The sequence below is a fragment of the Mya arenaria genome, chromosome 14 (assembly GCF_026914265.1).
Source record: "Mya arenaria isolate MELC-2E11 chromosome 14, ASM2691426v1".
NCBI classification, from domain to species: Eukaryota; Metazoa; Mollusca; class Bivalvia; order Myida; family Myidae; genus Mya; species Mya arenaria.
The window spans coordinates 60,692,717-60,719,103 of NC_069135.1; the positions used below are offsets into that span (position 1 = coordinate 60,692,717).

Sequence of the window (26,387 nt, forward strand, 5' to 3'; positions counted from 1 at the left end):
CGTTCTGACTTCACGCCAGGCAAACAAACCAATTCCAACAAAGAGTATTATTCAGAAAAATGTTATTTGTTTTTATCATTTGACTGTGTAAACAAAGTTTCACAAATAATAGCTAACAAAGTCATTCATGAACATCCATATTTAAATAAACTTCCATATTGAATGGGAACTTCACTTTATTGATGGAAATAAAACAAACAATGCTTTCAGCATGTCAAAAAGGACAACATAACAAACGCCTTTCATGATTTGCCCTAAAATTAAATACAATCTATAAATTCATTAAATTCACAAAATTTTGTTTAGTAAAGTGAGAAATCTCATGACGTTGAAAGAGAGAAATAACAAACCACTCAACTTACCTCCCCTTTGAACGACAATCTCAGTTGCCTCCCCTATCGGACATTCCTTCAACACCTGAACAACTTGACTATGACTCATGTCCGCCACACTAATTCCATTTATTTGCTGAATAAAGTCGCCTTCCTGTAATATTTGACACCGTTGCCGATCTAATATCTGTTTTACTTTCTGTCCGTACGTACTATCTGCTATCGTAAATCCAAACCCAGAATCACCTCGCACGATATCCATAGTTAATATTTCCGCTGGCCCTATCAAGTCAGGAGTATTAGAAGTATCACTTGGTCTGCTGGTAGGGTAATCTGTCACTTGATGTATACTAGCCGACTTTACAAGTTCTGGTAACGATTTCAAACTCCGCGATGACATATCGTTACGGTCCACATTTTCTCGCGAGCTGTATGAAGCGGGTGAGTTTGAGCCGCGAGTGTCGTTATGCCCGACGGCGATGGTGGTGATAATCTCGGTGTTCGGGTCATCAGGGTCGAAGGGGAGAGTGTAGCCCCGACATATCTCGAGATCCACGTGGTCACCCGGCTGAATCGTCTGGAAGACCTGTATCACGTCCTGGTGCGTGCACCCCAGAACTAAATGCCCATTCACCCGCACCAGAACATCACCTATCAAGCGGAATAAAAAATAAATATGAAAACTGCAATCTGTTCTTTTGTCAACAGTCTAAAATCACTGGTTTTCAGACATTTTTCACAAAAATTGGCTCATTCCAATACAAAAAATAAAAACAGTTGTCAAAATATGTGAGAGTGCAGCTTTTAAGAACTATAATAAGAAGAGTAAGTACCAGTTTGTAATTTCCCGTCGACGAATGCGGGCCCATTCCTGACGACATTTTTAATCTGCAAGAACTCTTCATCACGGTTATCTCCCCCAATGATCGTAAAACCAAGACCTCGCTCGCCCTTTAAAAGTCGGGTTGTGAATACCTCCCCTTTCAAGTCCTTGGGGTTTTTAACGAATACCCTTTTTGCAAGAGCTGAAACAGGATACCAAAATGTGTGAAACAGCTTATATACACAGCATAAACATATCATATTTTTTACGATACTTCCTTTGTCCCCATCTGTATGTCCATCCATTTCTGTGAAAATCATAAAATCAAAAAATGATTAACAAATATAACAAGAGCACCCACAGAGTATAAGAACACTTCTCTCCGTTAGTGGTTGTTTTCTCAGTCAATAAAATTGGTCATTCCTCAAAATTATCGCAGCCAGAGTAAGGCTAATATAAATTCATTGCTAGATTTTTATCCAAAATTATTTTTTTAATGGGGGCAGGGGGTGACATATTTTGTCGTTGTTTTTTTTCTAAAATGACTGTTTCACCGTTGAATATGTGTATACAGTCCTTTTTATTGCATAAGGAACCATACACACATATTTCTACACAATCCATGAACACAATCATAACAATGCTACTTTTCTTTACCTGAAAATGTTATACACAAACACCGTAGGTAAGAATAAACGTAGTTCCCGGACAGTACTAGACCGATCACAAATACAGACCTAGGTAAAACGCTTTTATTTGAGTCAATAAAATTTAAGGGGCGGCTGAAAAAAAAGGTCCTCCCACTGCAACTCATCTGATACACAATCCCTGCGTCAGATTTGGCGTTGACATTGTGTCGGCCAATGTGATTGTATTCTAAGTCAGTAAGATAACCTGAATTAAATCTTTACTATTAAGGGCTCGTCTGCTACGCTTACTTACCATTCTTAATCATTAAGATTTTAATTCATGTCATCTAACTATAACTTAACCACTAAGAATTTCAGTTTAACAACTTAATAGATATGACACCATAATTTTATTCCTTGCCCGTTGAAAACACATTATAATCAAACTTAAAGTCAGTTGGAACAAATTATGTTCAAACTATTCCTTTCATTTCGAAACAGGAGCTCTTTCAGAATATTTGTAATAAAATAACACAAAGGACTTCTCTTTCTATTTATAGTCATTTACCATGAACGTGCAAAATATCAAAGACACTTTTACTTTTTATTTTTTTCAGTTAACAGTTAACAGTCCATGTGGACAGAAAATTCATAGAAATAAAAACTTCAGACAGTAATAATTAAAATGTCGTAGTATTACATTAGAACATTAGAACATTTTTACTTTTAAGCCAAACAAAAATAATGTCCTGATTACTGCTTTTGTGGACAAAAATAGAATAGGTTACTTAGGTAGGGAAAACAATTGATTATGTATGATGTATGTATATCATTGTATGGTTTAAAGGTACTCGCTCAAGTTTTTGGACCAAAAATTATTGTTCCCAGTAACGCATCTGAAAACACTAATTTTATCATTACTTCACTCTATGATATTGAATTTGCAGAAAAAAATACAGTTACCATATGGTATAAAAAAGTATTTTGGTTTTAGTGGGGCGCGAACCCACACCGATCAAGTCAATTTTTTTGAGAAAACCGACGCCTTAACCATAAGGCCACCAGAACTTATCCAAAAGTGCTAGATATAAAAATTTGACCCCTTTACAGTACATTGATAACATCACAGTCATGATAATGTCAATAAACCAATCGCGCAACAACAAAGCAGTTATTAAGTGATTATTAGCCTTTTTAACACTGATGAAAATTGTGGTCTTCAAAGACAAATATTTGAGCAAATATCAGCATTTGCCGAGGGGTTCCAACTTTTTGTATTTCTTAGCTTTAACGCTTAGCTAATGATTTGCCACACTTTTATTTAGTCATACAAAAAAGTGCGTTTTACAATAACATGGGCGTGCACCTTTATGTAAACATTCTGACATTAATGTTTCCAAGGAAGAAAAAACATATAAGTAGACTGTATCACTTTGTATTAATAATAGTGCCATACAGTTTATATTTCCAATAACATATATAAATAAAAAAAATTAATCCCTCCCCCCAACCCCAACAAAAAAAAATTAGGGGCCTAAAAATATGGTCCTTAGGTAACAGTAACCGCAACATTATTTTTATTTTATTGGCCTTTAATAAGTTTGTCTGAGGATTTTCTCAGTACTTTGAATTGCACTTGGCAACTGTGCAGATTTGTCTAGTATTACAAAGTTATCCGCAGAAGATGAAATATTAAATTTTCTGATGCATAATTTATGTAGTGCAGATGTAACCTTGATATTAAAATATTCTTATAACAACAATGATGTTTTAATAATCTTGGAAAATTAATTTCCTTTATTTTATCCCTGCAAAACATTTACACATGGGCAATACATATAACAGGGATTGGTTAGTGCCATTTAATCAAAACTGTGACTCCTCGCCAAAGCATTTTATTTTGTTCACATAGTTAAAAGTTATTGATTAAAAGTGTTAAAACAACTATAATTAAATAAGCATTTTTTTCTGTTTTTCATGTAGTTTTTTTAAAGGTTGTGTTCTTCAAAAACAATCTTATTTTCATTGATTTTTGCATGCGGTTTTTGGCTTTTTCTAATGTCTTCTTAATATAACTTGACAAAAAAATCAAGCCATTTTTATTCGGGTGCAAGGGAATTGAAGTTTCAATCAACATTTTTAGTGACTTAAGGCATAAATATAAAGTGATAAATGAAGTTAGTAGTTTAAAAGTCTTAAAAAATTGTATGAAATTCATATCTGACCTAAAGTTCTCAGAAATATCTCATACACAAAGGGAGCTAACAAATATAAGCTAACAACATCAAAATCTACCAAGTCACTGGGTAAGTGATCTCCCTTCACCAAAATACAAAAAAACAATAATCAAAATGCACAAATAACATGCCAAAACAACAAACAGAAATAAAATCAACGGCATTAATATAGCATCAAGCATACAATACATAAAACAAACAAAAAAACATTCTGGGGCCCATTTCAAATGAATTTTAGTGGTATCTTTAATTATCTTAAATATATGAATAAATATCAAATATGGCATCAATTATTTTAATTCCTTCAATTCCTGTTTTTTTACAATGCTGGCTAGAGTTCTATTTACTTTAATATGTAGCAAAATAATGAAAGTATGGCATTAAGAAAATTTAGATTTACCACTAAAATGTATTGAAACTTTCCCATGACATTTACGAAACATTTGATCAGAAAATGTCATGACAGGGTAAAAATCAGTGAGTAAATAATATTTTCGGTGCATCTTGGGTTAGACAGTGAAATTACATTTTCTGAGTGCAAAAATGTTTTTTATAAACAATCCCCCCCCATCCACCCCATTCCCCTTAAATAAATAAACACTTTCTTCATAATTATCAAATATTTTATCAAATCAGACTACTAATGCCCTGTTTAAATTTCATTAAGTTTGTGACGAAAGAAAATTAAACATTTCTTCCCCAATTTTGTTTAAATGTGACAGTTTTCTAACTGTAATTGTGCACCCTAAGTTTAAGTAAGCTAATCTCAACTTTGGTACACCAAAATATTGCTGCTTAAATTCTGATATTAGTTATAATTCACATTTTTGTATTAAAAAATAAATGTATGTATCTGTATTTATGTATAACCTTTCTTTTCGCTTTCACATTGGGCCGAATGTTCAGAATTTTGTTTAAGTTAACAACGTCATTCACATCTTCGTTGTTAACTTTAATGGACGGACATGTGATCAGCTGTATTTCTAACGGACATGTGATCAGCTGTATTTCTAACGGACATGTGATCAGCTGTATTTCTAACGGACATGTGATCTGCTGTATTTCTAACGGACATGTGATCAGCTGTATTTCTAACGGACATGTGATCTGCTGTATTTCTAACGGACATGTGATCAGCTGTATTTCTAACGGACATGTGATCAGCTGTATTTCTAACAAGATTTGAGACTTCTATTGCAGCTGTATGTGTTTTATTCAATAATATGAACACATCATAGATAGTTCACCTTTTAAAGTTAACAATGATGCTGTAAACAACGTAGTGAACTTTAAAAATGTTCTGAACAATAGGCCCAACATCATTTATTCAACCTACAATAATTCCTCCCAGAATCAGGGGTTATAACAGCTTATAATTGTTAATCCAGCAAAAGAAGGGGGGGTGGGGGGTGGTGGGGGGGTGGGAGGGGCTTTTTAAGTATGAGGGATTTGTTGCTTAAGGCAGGGTTAACAGACTTTTAAGTCCCCTTTTGTTTCCAAAGTCATTTATATTCATTTCAAGGTACTTTTTACTGTTTTAGATGCAAAAGTCCAAACATGTACCCAAAATCTTTACAACTGTACAATGTCTGAAGATTATAAAGCGTTCAATCCGGATTTCAAGCTTAATGCTGATCATAAGAACCCCTGTAGAATGCAGTTTAGAGATGCAATCGCCCCTATTTCATTTTAGTTTTTAGTTTATTTTCAGTTTTCAATGACCCGGGTGCACAATTTAACACGGAACATAACAAAATAACATAATGGTGGGTATGTGTGGTCTAAAAAAAGTTGTGTTTCTGGTTTCGCACAGAATACAGAAAGTCTGAATGTCAATAAATTTTTAAACAAAAGAAATACCAATAACTTATTGTTCCAAATTTCGTAAAAAATAAGTCATCAGTATAATTTGCGGAAATTTAACAAATCAGTTAATCAACACAAGACTGGCATATCTTGATATATAATAACAGAACGAGTTTACACCCATTTTGCCATAACCCCTTGAAATGACCATTCTATTTTTAAAAATAACATTAAATAACGTTACAGTCATAGCTGTTAAAATAAATGGTCAGTCAGGAATCCAGAAACACAACTTTTTTTCAGGCCTGAGTGAAACATAAACACAAACCTCTTTTGCTCGCAGGATTCTTCTGTTTTCTGGATCGGGGACGGTAGGCTGAAGAACAGCAGAGACAAGAACGTGCTGCGAAATCAAACGTAGCGTAAACCACTGCATGCCACACACCGTTACATAGAGGGAAGGGGCGTAGCTAGGCCAATGTTAATGTTGATGCTACGCACTATCTACTTTCTTACACTCGCCCCCTTTTGCCCTAACATTCCCAAACTCCACCCCTCCCCCATTTTTGTCCATAATTTTCATTAACTTTTGCAACTATCCAATGTTCTGCACTGTGCAGGATTTGTCAATTTCGCTAGCTACACCCCTGGATGGACGCCATTCGCTCAAGGTAACAATGTTGTAACTCTCTTAAAACATTTGGATAGTTAGTTACAACAGAGTAATGTTGAACATGTTGGCCTTTAACACGTGGGATCAAGCTAGAGAGAGACTAGGAAAAGTAACAGGGTGTACTTTAGCACAAGCCCGCAAGCCCGCGAGTGCACTGGTAAAAATCTTTCCGGGCTTGCTCAAATTTTTGAAATTTATATAAAGAGCTTTTTTAATGTGTTGATGCAAAGCAGTATTTAAGGAATTGACTTATTAAGTCTAATTATTATTTCAATGAATGGACTTATTTTCAATTTTTTAGTTTGATAATTATCAAAATGCATCAATTATTTTAGCCCCCAAACAAGTTATTTCATGCCGATATATAAAAATATATAGTAAAATTGAATTTTTCCAAACTATTTTATCTAACTTATCAATTTAGTCTAGCTTGACCCCTGGAGCTGTATTCAATATCAATCTTAGATCTAACTCAGCTTTAAGAGTTTTGACTGGACTGTAAAAATAACCGGCCAAAAGACTGAATGGAATCACTGAGGCATATCTAAGGATATGAGTGATTTGATTGGACTGTAAAAATAACTAGCCAATAGACTGAATGGAATCACTGAGGCATATCTAAGGATATGAGTGATTTGATTGGACTGTAAAAATAACTGGCCAATAGACTGAATGGAATCACTGAGGCATATCTAAGGATATGAGTGATTTGATTGGACTGTAAAAATAACTGGCCCATAGACTGAATGTAATCACAAGAGGCATATCTAAGGATAGGAGTGATTTAATTGGACTGTAAAAATAACTGACCAATAGACTGAATGGATCACTGAGGCATGTCTAAGGTTAAGAATAAGAATGATATTGAATTCAGCCCCTGGCTGACTGTTAGTTAATAAGTTCAGAACCAGTGTTTTCTGAATAAAAAAAAAGTCAAAAGCACTTCACCCTAATTTGGGACGATACTAAGAATTGACACCATTTAGAAGTGTAATATAAAACAGCAGCAGTTGTACAATTCGTTTTAACTGTACAAAAAGTTGTCATCAGATTTATTTACAAATATTATTGCAAAATGACAATGGAATTAAATTAACATTTAATAAAAAAGTTCAGGAAATTTGAAAGATTTCAGCATTTATTTGCAAAAGAAAACATGATATTTTCTATTTATATATTATATGACTTCGCTAACACTTAAAACGATGCCGACTCCTACAATTCCAGGTGAATTCAAAACTAAAATTTGGTTTGGAAATTAAAACTCCACATTATCAGAAATAGAAGAAAACAAATAGTTACATTATTGATTAGAAACAGCATTCTTTTTTTCAAATCACTTATTAATATAATGAAATATTACATTAAAGCGAAACACATATCATTCAAGCGAGGTCTATAGAAATGAACAAATAACCATGGCTTTTCATGCAAATATGTTACAATGCTTGGCAAACAACATGATTGTCCTATAATGTGCAAATTATACAGCTATTCAAATACTTTTCAATTCATATCATGTATTATATTTTACACTAATTTACCCTGTATGATTGAATGACGACACCTTTTGGCCATCTTCTTTAAAAGTACCTTAGACGTTTCAGAAAAAGGATCTTAGATGCTTCAGTAAAGGACCATAGCTGTTTGAGTAAAGGACCTTAGACTCTTCAGTAAAAGGACCTTAGTTATTTGATTAAAGTACCTTAGTCGCTACAGTAAAAGGATCTTAGTTGTTTAAGTAAAGTACCTTAGTCGTTTTAGTAAAATGACCTTAGTTATTTAAGTAAAGTACCTTAGTTGCTACAGTATAAGGACCTTTGTTGTTTGAGTAAAGACCTTAGTCGCTTCAGTAAAATGACCTTTGTTGTTTGAGTAAAGACCTTAGTCGCTTCAGTAAAATGACCTTTGCTGTTTGAGTAAAAACCTTAGTCGCTTCAGTAAAATGACCTTTGTTGTTTGAGTAAAGACCTTAGTTGCTACAGTATAAGGACCTTAGTCGCTTCAGTAAAATGACCTTAGTTGCTTCAGTAAAAGGACCTTAGTCGCTTCTGTAAAATGACCTTAGTCGCTTCAGTAAAAGGACCTTAGTCGCTTCAGTAAAAGAACCTTAGTCACTTCAGTAAAATGCCCTTAGTCGCTTCAGTAAAAAGGACTTAATTGTTTGAGTAACTGATCTCATAAATTTGTTGAAACAACTCACGCTGCAAATAAGATGCTAAGATAATTTTCATTTATTACCATGGTCTTTATTAAAAGGAGAGCCATCGGTAGCTATGATTAATTCTACATCTATATAAACTTGTTTCCACTAGAAAAAAATACTAGAAAAATGTCTTTTGAGAATGCATCTACTTCCAAAAGGCAGTACTATATTAGCACACTACCATTAGAGAGTTATTGAGAGACTAGTGCTATTTAATTAAAGCAAAATGAAAACCATGGCTTTGTATTTTCAACCCCAACCTGAGAGAACTAATGATACTACAGGTTCCTTTCTTTGTGAAAAGAAATTAATTTACTTCAGGTTTCGATGAAACGTGTTAAAACATATGGGAATTCATTATAATCAACTGGGCAGTAGTTCAACATTTCTAACCTTTTTTAACATCTGACTGCTTCTTTAAAAATTGTGAACTTTTGTCCTCTTAAAAATTATATTTATTACTATAGTTTTGTGTTTAATAAATCATTTGTAATGAGAAACCTCTTATACAAGCATATTATCCTAGTTTTTTATTCTGAACAAGAGCACGGGAGAGGGAACACAAACGCTTGTATATTTTTCAGTTGAAACGGAGGCATACTAATACAACAATTAATTAATTAATTAATTGCGGGATTGATGTCTTTATCAGGGTATGATCGCAATTGGGGTGGTTAAAACGTGTGGAGTCCGAAGAACTCCACACATACTTTGATCCGGCAAATTCAGCCCGCTCATCCAGTGATAACAGCAATTGCCGAAAGGAATGGAAGTTGAGGTGTAAATATTATAGCATAAGTTATCGGGCTTGCTGTAAATATGTGCAAAACTGTCATGGGCAACATGTTTACCAAGTAACATTTTTATACGCTCAAAGGTTTTTTAGACAAGGACTAGCTTTAAGTTTTTGCCCAACAATTATAACGCCAACGACAACAACGCCACAACAACAACGCCAACAACAACAACGCCAACGACACCAAGACTATGACAATAACGATGACAATATTTTTTATCCTTAAACAGACATGAAAAAATCGGGTAGATTAATAAAATCAAACATCTCAATCAAAGAGATAGATAGTTGTTATATAACAAATATTTAAACACTCAATCTTTAAAGATTTTAAAGAAAGATAAAATTCAAATGATTTCGAGGCAAGTGTTAGAACAGTTCTGGCTACAGAGATTTTCAAGTGCAGCGAAGAAAACAGGTGCTCATATTCTAATTTTCTTGTGCTGAGTAATAATCACTAAATCTACTGGTTATTATAAGAATCTCAGACAGACTGACTTGTCATTTTTTTTCAGATAGGATTTACATCTCCAAAAATATTATGTACTGACAAATTTTATAATTGAAAAAAAAATCGGCGATTTCTTCTCCAGGGGGAGCGTTTCCAATAAAATCTTAGTCATGAATTGAAATCACCTAAGTTTCATTATTTCGCTTCATTTTTGTGTGAATTGAACTTTAGTTGAAAATATATAAATAACTGATAAATAGCCATTTGTGATGTTTACACAGAATTAAGATTAAGAACTTAAGTTATGACTCAAATATTTTATTGAAACAGCCCACAAAACATCGTGAATAAAATGGCTTATAATTTTGATTTGTGAAAAGTATATCCTCTGAGCATCATGAACATATACAACAGTAAATGAACGAAATACTGCGTGTTATCATATGATAATAAAATCCCTATTCAGGCCAGTTGAAAGTTTTGATTTATTTTTTATGTAAATGGCAAATCAGTCTTCATTTTCTGGAGAAAAACATCCAGATTTTAACACTGGACTAAAAGCTTTCCTGGCTACTGTTTCAAAATACATCAGGATTTAACAATCGTTCAATATTTCACTAAATTTGCTATGAAATGGAACAGGAAAGCTGCAGACCAAACACAAACGCTCGTCGTTTCATTTTTTTCAGTCAAACAAGGGGATAACTCAATAATTATTACAGCTGGAGTGACAGGTCTTGTTGTAAATGTGTTTATTTTCTTTGACAACATGTGTACCAAGTTTCTGTTTGAATATCTTGAACAGTTTCAAAGCTATGGCAAAGGTAAACGTTTTTGCATGTGGACATCACAATGATGCTAACAAAGCCAATGACATCACGGCTATGACAACACCTCAACTAACTTTCTTCAAAAACCAGATGAGAACTGTTTTCTTTTATTTCTTGTGAAAAAATAATCAAGTTTTCTTAGACAGATAATAACTGACTTTTTCAAGCATGGTTTTATTACTAAATTTTTTAGGGAATAATTTAACTTTCTTATCATTTTATCCTCATATTCAAAACCAGTTCCTGCACCATTATCACATTAATTATGCAATTATGCAAATGAGCCATGCTTCCATCTAGCAGAAGGCACCGGCAAAAATGCCTGTATAAACATAAGGCATGTTTATTTCTGTCTTCGGGAAGTAAAATGGAGGAATCTGCGTCAAAAATACCTGGCGGAGTGTTTCTGCCGTTCATGTCAGCGTCGCTGATTGACCGCCGCGCCACGTCACCGTTCTTTCCTCGTCTTGGTAAGGTATTACTGTTGTTTATTTCATCTGAAATGGGCAAAAACAATCAGAAATAACTTGCTTCAACATTGAGCTAGTAAAGAGTATTCTGGGCAAACATGAGAATTTTTACTTATCAAGGCAAGTTTACACTAATAAAGGCCAATTTATGATAATAATTGCATGATTACACTAATAAAGTTATGATTAAACTAACAAAGGCATGATTACACTAACAAAGACATGATTACACTAATTAAGGCATGATTTCACTAACAAAGGCATGATTACACTAATTAAGGCATGATTTCACGAACAAAGGCATGGTTACACTAACAAAGGCATGATTACACTAATTAAGGCATGAATTCACAAACAAAGGCACGATTACACTAATTAAGGCATGATTTCACTAAAAAAGGCAAGCTTACTCCAGTAAAGGCGTATTTACACTACAAAAAGCAAGTTTACTCTAATACAGACAATTTAACTCTAATAATGGCAAGTTTACACTAATAAAGGCATTATAACACTAATCAAGTTAACACTAATAAAGACATGATTACACTTATCAAGTTTACACTAATAAAGACATGATTACACTAATCAAGTTAACACTAATAAAGGCATGATTACACTAATCAAGTTAACACTAATAAAGGCATGATTACACTAATCTAGTTTACAATAATGAAGACATGATTACACTAATTACACTAATTAAGTTTACACTAATAAAGACATGATTACAATAATCAAGTTTACACTAATAAAGGCATGATTACACTAATCAAGTTTACACTAATAAAGGCATGATTACACTAATCAAGTTAACACTAATAAAGGCAAGTTAACATGAATATTGTCTCTTCATACAGCAGAATTTTTTTTTTGTTGAAGTATCCAAAAACGCATTATGTAACAACAATTGAATTACAATGTTCAATCTCTCAGTGGTATTAAAAACATAAGGCCTGATTTCTTTCAAAATTTCCCAAGGGACAGTTGCTATTCTTATTAAATTAAGAACCCCCCTACAGCTTAATAATCAATGTCTTTTCCGAGACGATGCAATAATATGGCAGATCATGCAAGCAAAAAAAAGTGCAAGAATTTTACAAATTGAGACGGCATCAGGGCCCCTTTTAAATAAAGATCGGAAGGCAGAAAGCTGCACTCTCAAGATTGACAGTTTTGACTTTTATATTAATTTTCATCTCAAAATCAGCTGATTTTGGCATCAATTTAGTAAAATAAGATAACTCAAATTAGAACAGATCTCAATTATTTGGAAAATTGCCGTAAAAACTTGTTTTTGTTAAAAAAAGAAAAGCGATAGTAAAGCTTTTAGCCATAACACATAAATTTTGGAACTTAAATATGAACAACTGCGATAAAATCATTAGTCAGCAGTCTTATATCACTTGTTTTCAGACATAAAGACAAAAATTGACTCGTTCCAATTAAAAAAAAAAGTTGTCAAAACAGTATATCTTTGAGATGTGATGCCGATATAAATTTTGATACCAAAACCAAGACAAGACTTTCACTGCTTTGCTTCGAAAGTAGGCAAGATTAATTAATAACTCATTCATTAATAAGTCCGGCCACTCATTACAGTATAAGATAGGTATTTCTCAATACCAGTATTTTTCACCATACCCGCTGTTGCACTTTTCTTTATTGCCGTCCCAGGATGTTCGTACTGCGTCTTCCTGTTCACGTGACTGAAATGAAAAAAACAAAAACATTTAATAGCCTCTCTATATTTTTTTGTTCATGTTAAGATTATGATTTTAGAAAGTTGACTTTCTTTTGAAATAGTCAAAAGGGAATTTGTTGGGGTGTTTTTTTGCTTCATGAGTCTCCAATCCACACACAAGTTTAATCCAGAACTTTGTGTAATCACCACCATCCATTTGAAGAAATCTAAACACATACAAGTTATAAGTCCATCAAAACAGCAATGTCTAACTATCTTATAACAAGAGCTCAGCAGAGCGTAACGCTGCTGTTCAACTGTCTAAATTAAAGAATATTTTAGCCACTCAAGGGGCATAATTCTCAACAACTATTAAAGCCGGAGTTATGGGTCTTCCTTCCCATGTACACATTTTCTCTCTGGAAACACTGATGTACCAAATTTCATTCAAATAGGATAATAGAGCAGTTTATGTCCAAGGTTAAAAATCTGCACTAAATGTTGAAATCAACACCTGGACTTCTTCTCCATGAAAATTCTCCTAATTTTATTTTATTTAAAAAAAAATCCTACTGACTATAAAAACTGACCTGGGTCACCCAAAACCAAATAATATTCTTTTTTAAGCCAAAGCAAGGTTAAAAGGCTAAGACCTTTCCTAAAACTGTTTCCAAAGCCATTTATATCCATTTCAATGTACTGCTATATTTTATGCAAAAAGCCAATAAAAAACACAAAATTTACAACTGAATATAATTTGAAAGTTCCCAAACTTAATCATCTCTGTTCATTCTGTTGTAAATAATAACATAAAACGTTGAAAATGTATTAAACACTAATTATATTTTAGTCCTTTGGTGGTTGGATCAACTGTTTGAAGTAGTTACTCAGAAATAATTGGATAATAAAATGAATTGACAGCACATTGTGTAATATGACCACCAAACAACATCAATAGCTCAGTTAAGACACACTGTATTAAACATAATATTTTTTTAAATAAAATTGATTTAATAATAAAAATAAACAGTCTGAATTTCTGAATTTTAACACACATCACATTTTGTCATATGATGTTGCTAAGGTCTAAAAAAAAATAAAAATTGGTTAGGGTTACCTGACCCTACCAATGAAAATAGGCGCTGACTCTACCGTTTTTATAGTCAGTTGATAAAAATAAATATTTTTTTTTTTTTTTTTAATATTTACTTTAAACCTTGAACACTAAAATAACATAGAATATTTCTTCAACACCATTATCCAATGGTGAAAATAGCATTCTCATATAGCTTATTAAAACATAAACCTATTTTTGAAAAGGATAATATATTCGTGTAAAAAGACAGCAAGGGAAATCTGGCATACGAACATCTTACACTAGATTTAATAGTTTAAGGATAAACATGAATGAAAGAACTTGAAACTATTCAGGCATAATTGTAACCCTTACTAAACAAAAACCATTTGGCCATTTTTCGAGTGGATATACAGCCACTATGTGATTTCTTAAAATGGACTTCATTTTGCCAGGACGACATTTAGCATCAATTTTCTTTACAATAAAAATGAATAAAATCTTTATTTTCGTCACAAAAGTTTAATGCCATAAAAGAATTTACATTTGTTGTCATTTAATACAAATTTTTATGACAATACGTAAAAAAGGAATTATAAGCTCACTTTAAAAGGCTTATAACCTTATTTCATAATTTTTTTAATTAAATCGCAGCTTATGTAAGATGTCATGCATTTTATTTTCCACATTATTCCACACTGAAAAAAAAAAACCATTTCAATTTCTTGACAAATATGAAATATTAAGCTTACGTGGCTGTCTTTCTCAAACTCCAAAACATTTTGCTACGTCACGCGTCACCACAAAAGAAAACCAACTTTTTCACAAAATTATTCTGAAACCTAAAATCCCACCATTGTATTCAAAACTATCTGTATTCTCAGTAAAACCAAAGTCGCAGAGACATCCTCAAAATTCCTCTCCGTTCAAGTTGACGGTAAAAATTTCAACAAAGGAAAAACAATTTCTGCTCTAAAAGTTGTGTTATCATGTGACGAGCAATTCTGCTTGCTAATATTGCTAGTTTGTCGAGCTAAAAGTCAATATCCCGGAAAACCCCTTAACCAATTGCTTTACAGAGATTTCCCATCATATTGTTACACAGTTTTATTCTCCTAATTTGTCCAAAATAGGGCCTTTTAGCAATTTTATTAGCCAGATAGACTTGTTCACAGATTTCTGATGTAAAACTGTTGTGATGATAATTGCAAACACAGTCTGAACCATTCTCGGTGTGAAATTAGTCCATTACAAGCATTTTCTCTTGTCTTTTTGTGCTTAGAAATGTGTTATTTATCTTATTAAATGATATCTTCCTCTAGCTGATAGCGTACATTCTGTGTTGCAATTAAAATAATAAAATATTTGTTTCAGTCTATCCCAGAAATAATGAAGTGATAATTACATAATTTTCCTTCCATACCGTATTTGCCCTAATACCCACACTCTCCTCCCTCCCTAAGACTCACTTTTGCCCGAAATCATGTCCAAATTTGCAAGTTTAATCTGGTGGTCTGTAACCTTCAAGTTGTTCACTTGGGTAAGGTTTATAGATTAAAACGTATTTTTTTTAATGTTTTTTGAATTATGATAATCAATATGAAAGTCCTAGAGTCTGTGATATGCTCAGAAAAAAAAACACAACATGTGCAACTATTAGAGCATGTACTTCAAAAGGCACAAATATAATCATACACAAAATTTGACGGTTAAATGCAAATAGGATGTAACTTGCTGATATAATGAAGGTCTTTTCTTAGTAACATCGAGCCCTCAAAATGCCGAAGAAAAGTAAAAAGTCACTGAGTATTGTAGCAATACAATGTTCCTTTACCAGATATGCTGCCATGGTCATAGTATTAAATGAATTGCTTAAATTCTAAATGACTCTTGACTACAAAAAAATCCTATGACTACATGTAGCTTCCATATAATTCCTGAATTATCCAAGATCCAGTGAAACAGTTGTATTTTAACCATATTTGTTGCCATAGCAACCACAATAAAATATGTGATTAATACTCCTAAGGTCATCTATCTACATACCAAGTTTCATTAACCTAGCTTGAACACTTCTCATGTTATTGCAGCATCCAGTCAAAAAGTGATTTATTTTCACTATTTTGTTGCCATTTCATTGCCATAGCAACCACAATTATTGTGAAACATTAATTTATGTGCATAATCTCCAAATGGCAACCTATCCACATACCAAGTTTCATTAACCTTGCTTGCATAATACTTGAATTATTGCAGGATCCAATAGAAAAGTAGCATTTTTACCCTTTTCATTGCCATAGCAACCAATGCCAAGGCAATCACAATCTTGTCCGAATAAAAATAAAATAAAAATATGAATAATCTTTATCACCCTAGCTTGCATAATTCTCGAGTTACTGCAGCATCTAGTCAAAATGCAATATTTTTACTATTCTAGTTGCTATTTTGTTGCCATAGAAACCACAATTATTGTCTGAAATTTACTAAAGTTAACAATATAATTAACAACATTTTTGTTAATTTTTGTTAACTTTTTAACCGTGAACTATTTGATGATGTGCCCAAATATTCAAATATAAACAAGTTCTGCTGAAACATTTATCGCAAATATTGTTAGAAATACAGGAAATCTGAAGTGTATGACCATAAAACTCCCGAGCAGTAACGGTTGGAAAGTTGACAAAGATGGCGTTAATGAAGATTCTGAACAATTCCTAGGCCCATTGTTTATTTGTGTGTATTTTTGTTTGTTGCCGTGCTAAACGTTTATTGCCCGATGTCCTGCTGTTCACAATATTCCATGAAAATTACAGATACCATTAGTCACACTACCTGGAAAATATAAATCATTTCCGTAGAGTTCTGGAACATTATTTTGGGAAACAAAGGCAACAATCATGAGGCAAAAGTGTAGTCCCCACCTCCCCTCCGCCCCCTTGCCTACCAAACACACCTAATTTTTCTCTGAGAATGCAAAAAAAAGTTTTTGCAGTCTTTTAGACCCATCTTTTAGCTCCCAGGAACCCAAAAGCGCCCACCAACCAAGAGGACGTTTTCAGCCTAAATTAAGACCATCAGTTTCTGGTACTCCAATATTTCATTTTCAAATTTTGCACTGTTAGAAATTCTCCTATTTTGGTTTGCAAATGTACTTAGCATTTCAAGTCTTTAATGCATTTGTTGATCCTAACTTTAAATCCGCCCTGATTCAAATTCAGTGCAACATCTGTCGATTGTCTTCCCACATGAAAGTGAACTCTGATTGGCAGCCATCAGCTATTTGGCAAATACTTTGACTTAGCATCATGAATTTACTGCTTAAAATGGGGCAGTATGCATTGGTTTTACATTAACCAATCCATCAAATCATAGTTTTAAACTATGCTGAGAAGTGATGACATGGTAACGTTACAAGTGAACATCTTTGAAGTGCAGAAATGGTATTGTTCAAACTGTACAATTTGACTGTATGATATTGAAAATGTAATAAACTGATTAGTAAGTACACTTTGCGAGTACCCTTTGCTAAGTTCATTTAAAAACAGTAGTCAAGTCACATTTATGACATTGTCACATGTCAGGTTTCAAACGTATCTTTCATGTTAATGGTTAAACATGTGTTATACATGAACTTTTTAAGAACCCAATATTATATAAACAACCTTCATGGGCTAAGAGAACTCCAATTTCCCAAACATTAGGCCATCTTTAAAAGAATTGGTTTGCAATGCTGTTATCCGTGCTAATTTCAGTTGGTTGATAGGTCAGGAATTATTTCTATCACTGATGCCACAATGAATAAATCCTTTTATTTATTTCCCCACCCACATTTTAAGATGTGGCTAGGGAGGGGTTTATTTTGGTTATTTTTTTTTACTTCCAGAGAAGCAAATTACTGTAATGAAAATCTGAAGATAAAAATATTACCTAGGGATTGGCTTGAAAAAGAAAGGCAACTTATATTTCTGTGAGTCAGTCGCAAAAACGCCATAGAAACTATTAATTTATTGAGGTCACGAAATGCCAAACATTACACTAGATAAAAACATGTTACCACAAGACAATGCCTATTCCTGGCCTAAATTTCTCGAAACTTCTCATGTTTCTTATAACAGTGTTAAACTTTGTTCACAATTTTCATTTTTTCTATAATTTGCTTAATATTTACTCGTTTAAGAGTTTTTAAACTTTAAATAGCAATAAACTTACTATAAATCACAACAAACCATTTTCCACTTATCAAATCAAATTTAAGTATGTATATCGTCCAATTAAGAGGCTGTTAAGCTTAAGAAGTTTCCGGAAATTGGGGCCTGGTTTCAAACACAAGTATCATGTAGTGAATGCTGACGTTTGTCTTTTGTTTAATCATTCATTAAAAAGGGGGCATAACTCAGTATGTATTGAAACCAGAGTTATGCCCCTTGCTCTTCATTTTGTGCATTGCCACTAAACACATGTGTAATAATTAAGTTTCATTTGAATACTAAAGGATGATAACATTCAAGGATGTCATTGTTAAGCCATAAAATTCTGTGACTGCATGTCCAATTTATGGGCTTTTTCACTGAACAGCAGCACGCTTGATTAGCTGAAGAGAATGCATCAATTATCATGCAGGCAGCATAGTGCACGGCTTACACCATGTTAAGAAGATATAATGAAAAATTTCTTGTTAGTGTAAAATTAGCCAAATTTGAAAAATTGTTGCCAAATTTGAAAAAAGTAGCCAATTTTGCGATTTTGCTGCAAATGGTGACAATGCCGCGTTGATGCCAGCAGGAACCCGGAATCTTGAACATGTTATTATTGTTTTTATAGTTATCACTCCTACGCACAGGGTACAGAAGGTAGAAAATTCAGCTCTCTATGAGCTTATCAAATAATGCTCAAACTGAGCCAATTTCTGACCACTGTGCGCAAGAGTGTTATGGGGAAGCTTATGTTTTTGCATGATGACAATTACACAATTAAAAAGCTATGGCAAATGAACACTGACCTTTTTAATAAGAGTTAAAATATTAGTCAATCATGTGACGACAAACGCTAAGTGTGTTCAAGTGTGGCCTTAGACTACTTACTCTATGTAATATGTTCCATAATGTGGATCCTCAACCTTTTCCCAGCCAAACGGCAGCTCTGAAATGGAAAAAAAACCCAGATACAATCTTTGAGAAAAACTGGGGACAAGTCATTAAAATGCAAACCAACAGGGTAAATTATTCAGCTCCCAATTATGAGAAGTTAATTAAGGGCTCTGCTCTCTCTCTCCCAGAAACATCTGATCTGCAGCAGACTCTCTCTCCAGGGGCCGTTTCAACAGTTGTAACTTCAATCATCTTAAATCTGTATAAACATCACAAATGGCAATTCATCTGATTTTTTTTATTTCCTCATCTTTGTATTCATTTTCAATTTTTGCTTAAGTTTCATTCACTCAAATATGTAGCAAAATAATGAAACTATAGCACTCAGATAACTTAAATTTACAGCAAAACTCAATATAGATCTTTTTTGAAACGGTCCCCAAAAACCTCTGCAGGGATGGGCAGAAGATAACAGCATGGTGGTTTTGATGAAATTTACAGAAAACACTAAGAGTTGGAAAAAATTTAATCAAAACTTTAGAAAAAAAATGAGCAGCATTTATAAATTTTGGCATTTAACTAATAGGCTTAAAATTTGAGGGGTGCCCAAAAGACTGGTGTATCTGCCCACATTTATTTAAGGGCATACAACAGGGGTTTTTTGCATCCATCTATATCTTTATTATTATAAAATTTATTTTATTAGTATTCATTATTATTAATTTAATTTGTTATAATAGTCAATATTGCATTGACAAAAAATCTCTTAGATCGAGAAATATAAATATAAAATGATACATAAAATGTACATCAATAAGAAAACTGCTTTAAGTTCTGATATTTCTTATGTCAATTAACCATCACTTCTAACACAAAATATAATCAAGTTATTTAAATCATTTTACGAAAATCATATCCTCAAATCATTAGGTTAATTCAAGACATATATGTAATAAAGATGCTAATAGCATTGGTTATTTGAGAATATATAAAAATATAAGTTTCTGTAAAAAGACAGATTCTATACATTATGAAATAATAAGAAAATACATATAATGTTCATTCATCATCAATATCTAACTCCATGCACATCAATATCTTTGTTTTCTTAAAGGGACATCATCCACAATACATTTCACATCAGAGTGAAGGGACTTTGTGAATTTCATGTGATTACCTTGAACTCATTGTCTAATGAATACATTATAGGCCTAAACAGGCATTAAATAATGTCAAAATAATGAAGATTACAGTATGAAAGCTTTGACAAATCCAGGGTTCGACCCTAACTTTGAGGAGCACTCGTAAAATTTTGCGAGTGCATTTTGAGGCAACTCGCAAAATGACAAATCAACTTGCAATTTTATTATTTGCTTTATTCCTTTATAATATTGTCTAATTAAAGTAGAAATTAACACCTAAGACATATTATGAATATTAAAAAGTATCAATCTTGAGTGACTCGACTACTAGAACTTGTTGATGGCTTATTCTATTTGGGGGGTATGGAAAGACTCGTCTGATGCTGGCAGCTTTTTGATAACAAAGCTGTCCAATAATTTGACATTGTTCACTTTGTATATTTACCCTCGCCATCGGGTAATTTAATACCCATTCGACAAGCACGCTACAGATTTTATTAAGTATTAAAAACAATAAAATAATAAATTTAAAATAAAAAAGCAACAGTAAATGTAGCGTGGATACTTTGGACCATGAAATATATCGATCAACGAAGTCTATTCATTTTGACAGGATGATGGGGTTTACATATAGTGCGCAAAAGCGCTAAATTTAGCCAATGATTGAGCTAGGTGATTACGTCATTCGTATTTCCTTTGTATTATGCACGCCTCGGAGCATCCCGGAAAGATTCGAGATAAAACTCGGCCTTTTCCGTATTTGATCTATTTTTGAAAACCTACTAGAGCGTGACTCCGTACTGTCTTCTTTATATCGGTAGTGTAAACATGCCACTTATAGGCTGTTTACACTCGACTACATAGCGGAATTAAGTTCATGTTTATTCTACTTTCCTTTTAACATTTTGTGGTCTAGAAAAAGCCACTCGTAGAATTTTGCGAGCTTGAATAAAAGTCACTCGAAATTTCCAAATGTCGCTCGCATTTTGCGAGTATGCGAGTCTAAATTCGAACCCTGAAATCATGTAAGAATATCAAAACATGCATTAGAAAACAATCTACATTTTTTCAAGCAATGAAATTGCGGACAGGCAATCATTAAGTACTAGGCTTAATCATTAAGAAATTCAAATTTCATGGGTGTTTAAGGTCCGCCCACTGCCACTCATCCGATACACTGTAAGTATTTTTTTGTAAAACTCAGGGCCACTGAGTCACATTCATAAAGCATCTTAATTTTTTTCACAACTTCAGTCGATTTCTTAAATTTTTCATAGTCAAATAATATATTGGTAATGCATTTATATGTTTTTAACATCACAGTATGTTTTGTTTTTTTCAATAAGGTCAATAAAAATATGTATTCCAGAAAATATTAAGTTTTTATATCATAATTGACCAATGAGATACTTAAGTTATAAAAGTGACTTAAGTTAGGAAATGATTTAAGATGCTATATAATGGCAGCCCTGTTCTTCACATTACAGACCTTGTAAAGAACAAATATATAAATCCCTATACTGAGCTGGCAAGCCATACAAACTTTCCATCTTTATTTTTCTTGTCTTCGATTTACCGCAACTATTTCCCATTCTAACTTGGGTACATCAGTTACTCATGATCTACAGGTTTCTACATGTAAAATTCCATACTTCACAAAGCAATTGTCACTTCTCAATAAAATGAATCAATCCCACATATTTCTTCCTGTTGAAAAACTCTTAAATTCTAATCATACATATCAAAGTATTCCAAAAACACAAACAAACACACCGCCCAATGTCCAAAATTATATTCCATACCGAAAAGTAAAGAATTCAAATACACCACATGTTCTGTCTTTTTTAATAAAACCAGAAACATCAGAACTGATAAGCCCAGCCTACAGAATCTCCAACAGTAAGTGAGCATATTTCCCGCCAATGTACATTATCACTATTTACATCATATGAAAACAGTAGATCCCGCTTGCAAGAAAATCTGCCAGCACATCAGTCAAACTGGGCCACAGAGTTAGTTTTTCCTGTACTGAAGAATGATTACGCTATACCGAATTAAATGATGCCGACATCACATGGTATCTAATGCATTATGACTTCTATCAAGCATGTTGACATTCCATGGGAACTTTTCTCAACAGCAGCTAAAGTACTTTTTTTCCACTGTATGGCTTCTCTGCAAATACTGCGCTTTATTGTGAAGTGTTGATTGTATCGAAGTAGATGGTTACCTTAGTATATTGTTCTGTCATTGAATCTTATTGTTAATTATGTTGTTGTTGGCAGATAATGGTAGACTAAGTGGTAGTGGTTGTTATGGTGGCAGTATTGGAGGTGGTTGCTATGTGGTATTGGAGGTGGTTGCTATGTTATAGAGGCAGTTGTTATGTTTGATGTTGTTTTTATTTTGGTGGTGGTTGTTGAAATGGTGGTACTGTTGGTGTTGATGGTGGTTGTTATGGTAAGGGTTTTGGCTGTTATGGCAGTGGCAGTGGTTGATGGTGCTGGTAGTGGTTGTTATTGCAGTGGTAGTGGTTCTTATGGCAGTGGTAGTGGTTGATATGGTGATGGTTGTGGTTGTTATGGCAGTGGTAGTGGTTGTCATGGTGATGGTTGTGGTTGTCATGGTGATGGTAGTGGTTATCATGGTGATGGTAGTGGTTATCATGGTGATGGTAGTGGTTATCATGGTGATGATAGTGGTTATCATGGTGATGGTAGTGGTTGTTATGGCAGTGGTTGTCATGGTGATGGTAGTGGTTGTCATGGTGATGGTAGTGGTTATCATGGTGATGGTATTGGTTGTTCTAGTGATAGTTGGGTGTTTTATGATATTGGTGGTGATTGTAATGGTGCTTCTATTGGCTGTAATGGTGATAGTAGTGATTGTTATGATATAGGTGGTAATTGTCATGGCGATGGTAGTTGATGATATGGTGATGGTAGTGGTTGTCATAAAGATGGTAGTGGTTGTTATGGTGATGGTTGTGTTTGTTATTGTGATGGAAGTGGTCGTCATGGTGATGGTAGTGGTTGTCATGGTGATGGTAGTGGTTGTTATGGTGATGGTAGTGGTTGTCATGGTGATAGTAATGTTGTCATGGTGATGGTAGTGGTTGTCTTGGTGATGGTAGTTGTTGTCATGGTGATGGTTGTGATTGTTATGGTGATGGTAGTGGTTGTAATGATATTGGTGGTAATCATCATGGTGATGGTTGTGGTTGTTATGGTGATAGTAGTGGTCTTTATGGTGACAGTTGTCATGATGATGGTGGGGTTGCCATGGTGATTGTTGAGGTTATTTTGATAGTGGTGATGATTGTAATGGTGATAGTAGTGGTTGTTATGGTGATAGTAGTGGTTGTTATGATATTGGTGGTAATCGTAATGGTGATGGTAGTTGTAATGGTGATGGTTGTGGTTGTCATGGTAACAGAAGTTGTTGTTATGGTGGTGATATTGTTGTGTTATCACTAGTAATAAGTCTTGCAACAAAATATAATGTTCTACAGTTGTCATAAAAAGTAGTTTAAAGTGGAGATGTCATAACTGAATATTTGTTTTGTCAATAGAACCAAGATAAGACAGCAGATGTCTTTCCATCTACCAACTAACTTTGGCAACGCCAGATAGTCTGTCTTTGCCATTAATTACCAGCTCTTAACTGGAACTAACAGCTTCTTAATTGCTGTTAAAATAAACCAAGAAGTTCCCAGCAATTATCACATCATGCATGAAATATGCAGTTCTTTGTTTCAGGGAAAAAGCACCACACACTAACTTCCAATACATAATGATTCATGAAGAAAAAAGTACTGTGAAAATTAAAAGTAACTTTTTCATTATGAACTTATACTTTAATGGACATATGCAGAAAAATTACTCATATTATAAGAGGGGTTATAACTGAATGATCCTTTACGTTATGAATTTATGCTTAACTAACTCACAATTTATGTAAAAAAAAGTACTCATATTATTTGAGTCAATCTTGTTAAATGTAACTCTTTCATTCCAAAATAATGATTACTTAAATAGATTTATTCACACATTTTCATTAGCATCATTTTTTTTTAACTTTGTTACAATTGATTTATTTCACCTTAAATTCTAAATAAAAACCAAAAGGCAACTGGCAGATATTACTCGTTAAAACACAATTTCATGATTTCTACCAGAAATTCATTCATTATTCTTAATAGCATTACTAACCATTTTCAGCAAAACAGCATTTTGAATCACATTTATCTGTTAAAAACGGAGCTCTTATTTGACCTTGTGAGGAGCTTTTATCCTTGTTACCAGCACTCTGTTCACATTTCACATATATTTTTTCAATCTCTGATCCTAATAAACCTGAATGCTTCTTTTTAACAGTGACCTTGACAATCGGCATACAAATGAAACCCACATGTACCCTGATACATTTAAGGTAAGCCATCCAGCATTGGGATGCAGAGATGTGTTAGTGCATAAAGGTAAAACCATCGAATTATTTTTTCTTTATCATACAGATACGCGATTGATCTTTAGGATGCAAATATGTGTTAATACATTTTATATAATAACCTCATAATTACTTCTATGTTTAATTTATATTGATTTATGATATAATTTTTGCATGGATTACATTTTTAATAACACTATAATGATGCTACTATCATATGATATCTTAAAGGGAGGTAATAAACAAAAGTTCACTAACATTATGTATTAAAGGGAGGTAATAAGCAAAATTTTACTAACAATATATACCAAAGGGAGGCAATAAACAAAATTTTACTAACATTATATATTAAAGGGAGGTAAGAAACAAATTTTACTAACATTTTGTATTAAAGGGAGGTAAAAATAAAATAAAGAAAATTACTAACATTATGTATAAAAGGGAGTTCATAAACACAATTTTACTAACATTATGTATAAAAGGGAGTTCATAAACACAATTTTACTAACATTACCGTATTATATCATGCATAGGACGCACTTTTTTACCCCCAATTCTCGTCTTAAAAATTGACTGCGTTCTTTCTATGCTATTAGAATTTCATCTGTTTTTTTCCAAGTCCATTTCAGGTCGAAAATATCGGACCGGGGAAGAACGCGGTAATAGTAAGTATCTGTACTGCGTCACCGAAAAGAACAACTGATATAGGTAAAATCACGCAAGTTAACTCACGCAGAAATATATTGAATGTTTACTTTAAAATGATTTATTGAGAAATAAATTGAAAAAAACACGAGTGTTTACTTTTTTATAAAAGGGACGCTACTCACAAAAACTCGATGTGAGTCAGCACTTTAACTGGATTGAGTTATAACGGTAACGGAAATCGGGAAAGGAGGTAAATATCAATTAATCGTTGTTTATGATTTTAATGTTTCGATATTTTACAAAACATTTTGTATGTAACTGTTTTAAAAAATTGATAAAGGACTGTGCATAACGCAAAGTAGCATTATTGTCACTATCAAATCTTTTCAAATGTGCGAAGGTGTGAAAAACACCCGCTGTCTGTCATTAGAAAAACATCAATAGAACAAACTATTGTGATGGTAATACCGTATGGTTGTTTGTTCGCACTTTACCCGATGTTGCCTTCCGCTGGCAAGGCTAATTACTGACACTTAATTATGCCGACATGCTTTAATCCGCACAGCGACAAGCCTTATCAAAACAATCATCAGTTTTGACAATACACAGTTTTGTTTCGATTGCAACGGTTGCAACGGTTGACTGTCATGCAGAAAGCATGTCGAGACTATTGCAACGGTTGCAACGGTTGACTGTCAGTCGGGACTATTACGGCATTTGTATAAGTCTTATAATATGCGTAAATGTTCTCAAAATGTCAAGACATATATCATTGTTGTGTACGCTAAATTACCAAAATACGACGATAATTATCGAAATACACAAGACAGTTATCAAAATATGCCTTATATACAATTTTTTGTTTGTTTTTTACTTCAATATATTTGTTATAAATACTTGACCAACCTCAATTTTTCGGCTCGGATTTTGACATTTTTCCGCTGCGTCCTATCTTATATATTAAGGGGTTTTACCCGTTTTCTCAACTATTTTTTTGCCTGCGTCCTATCTATGCTAGCGTCCTATACATGATATAATACGGTATGTATAAAAGG

At 33.3% G+C, this 26,387-nt stretch overlaps 1 protein-coding gene across 8 annotated transcripts in view; it reads right to left on the minus strand.

The window, feature by feature from the left end:
• Positions 1–26,387, minus strand: part of LOC128217069 (membrane-associated guanylate kinase, WW and PDZ domain-containing protein 3-like) — a 99,814-nt gene that overhangs the window by 23,741 nt on the left and 49,686 nt on the right. For 7 of the 8 annotated variants that reach the window (XM_052923924.1, XM_052923918.1, XM_052923921.1 and 4 more), the window contains 6 exons: positions 19,091–19,148; positions 12,895–12,959; positions 11,176–11,280; positions 6,156–6,203; positions 1,166–1,357; positions 363–983 (listed from right to left, as the gene is read on the minus strand). In XM_052923924.1, coding sequence (XP_052779884.1) covers positions 363–983; positions 1,166–1,357; positions 6,156–6,203; positions 11,176–11,280; positions 12,895–12,959; positions 19,091–19,148 — 1,089 coding nt within the window. The remainder of the gene's footprint in view (positions 1–362; positions 984–1,165; positions 1,358–6,155; positions 6,204–11,175; positions 11,281–12,894; positions 12,960–19,090; positions 19,149–26,387) is intronic. The other variant, XM_052923919.1, reaches the window with a different exon arrangement.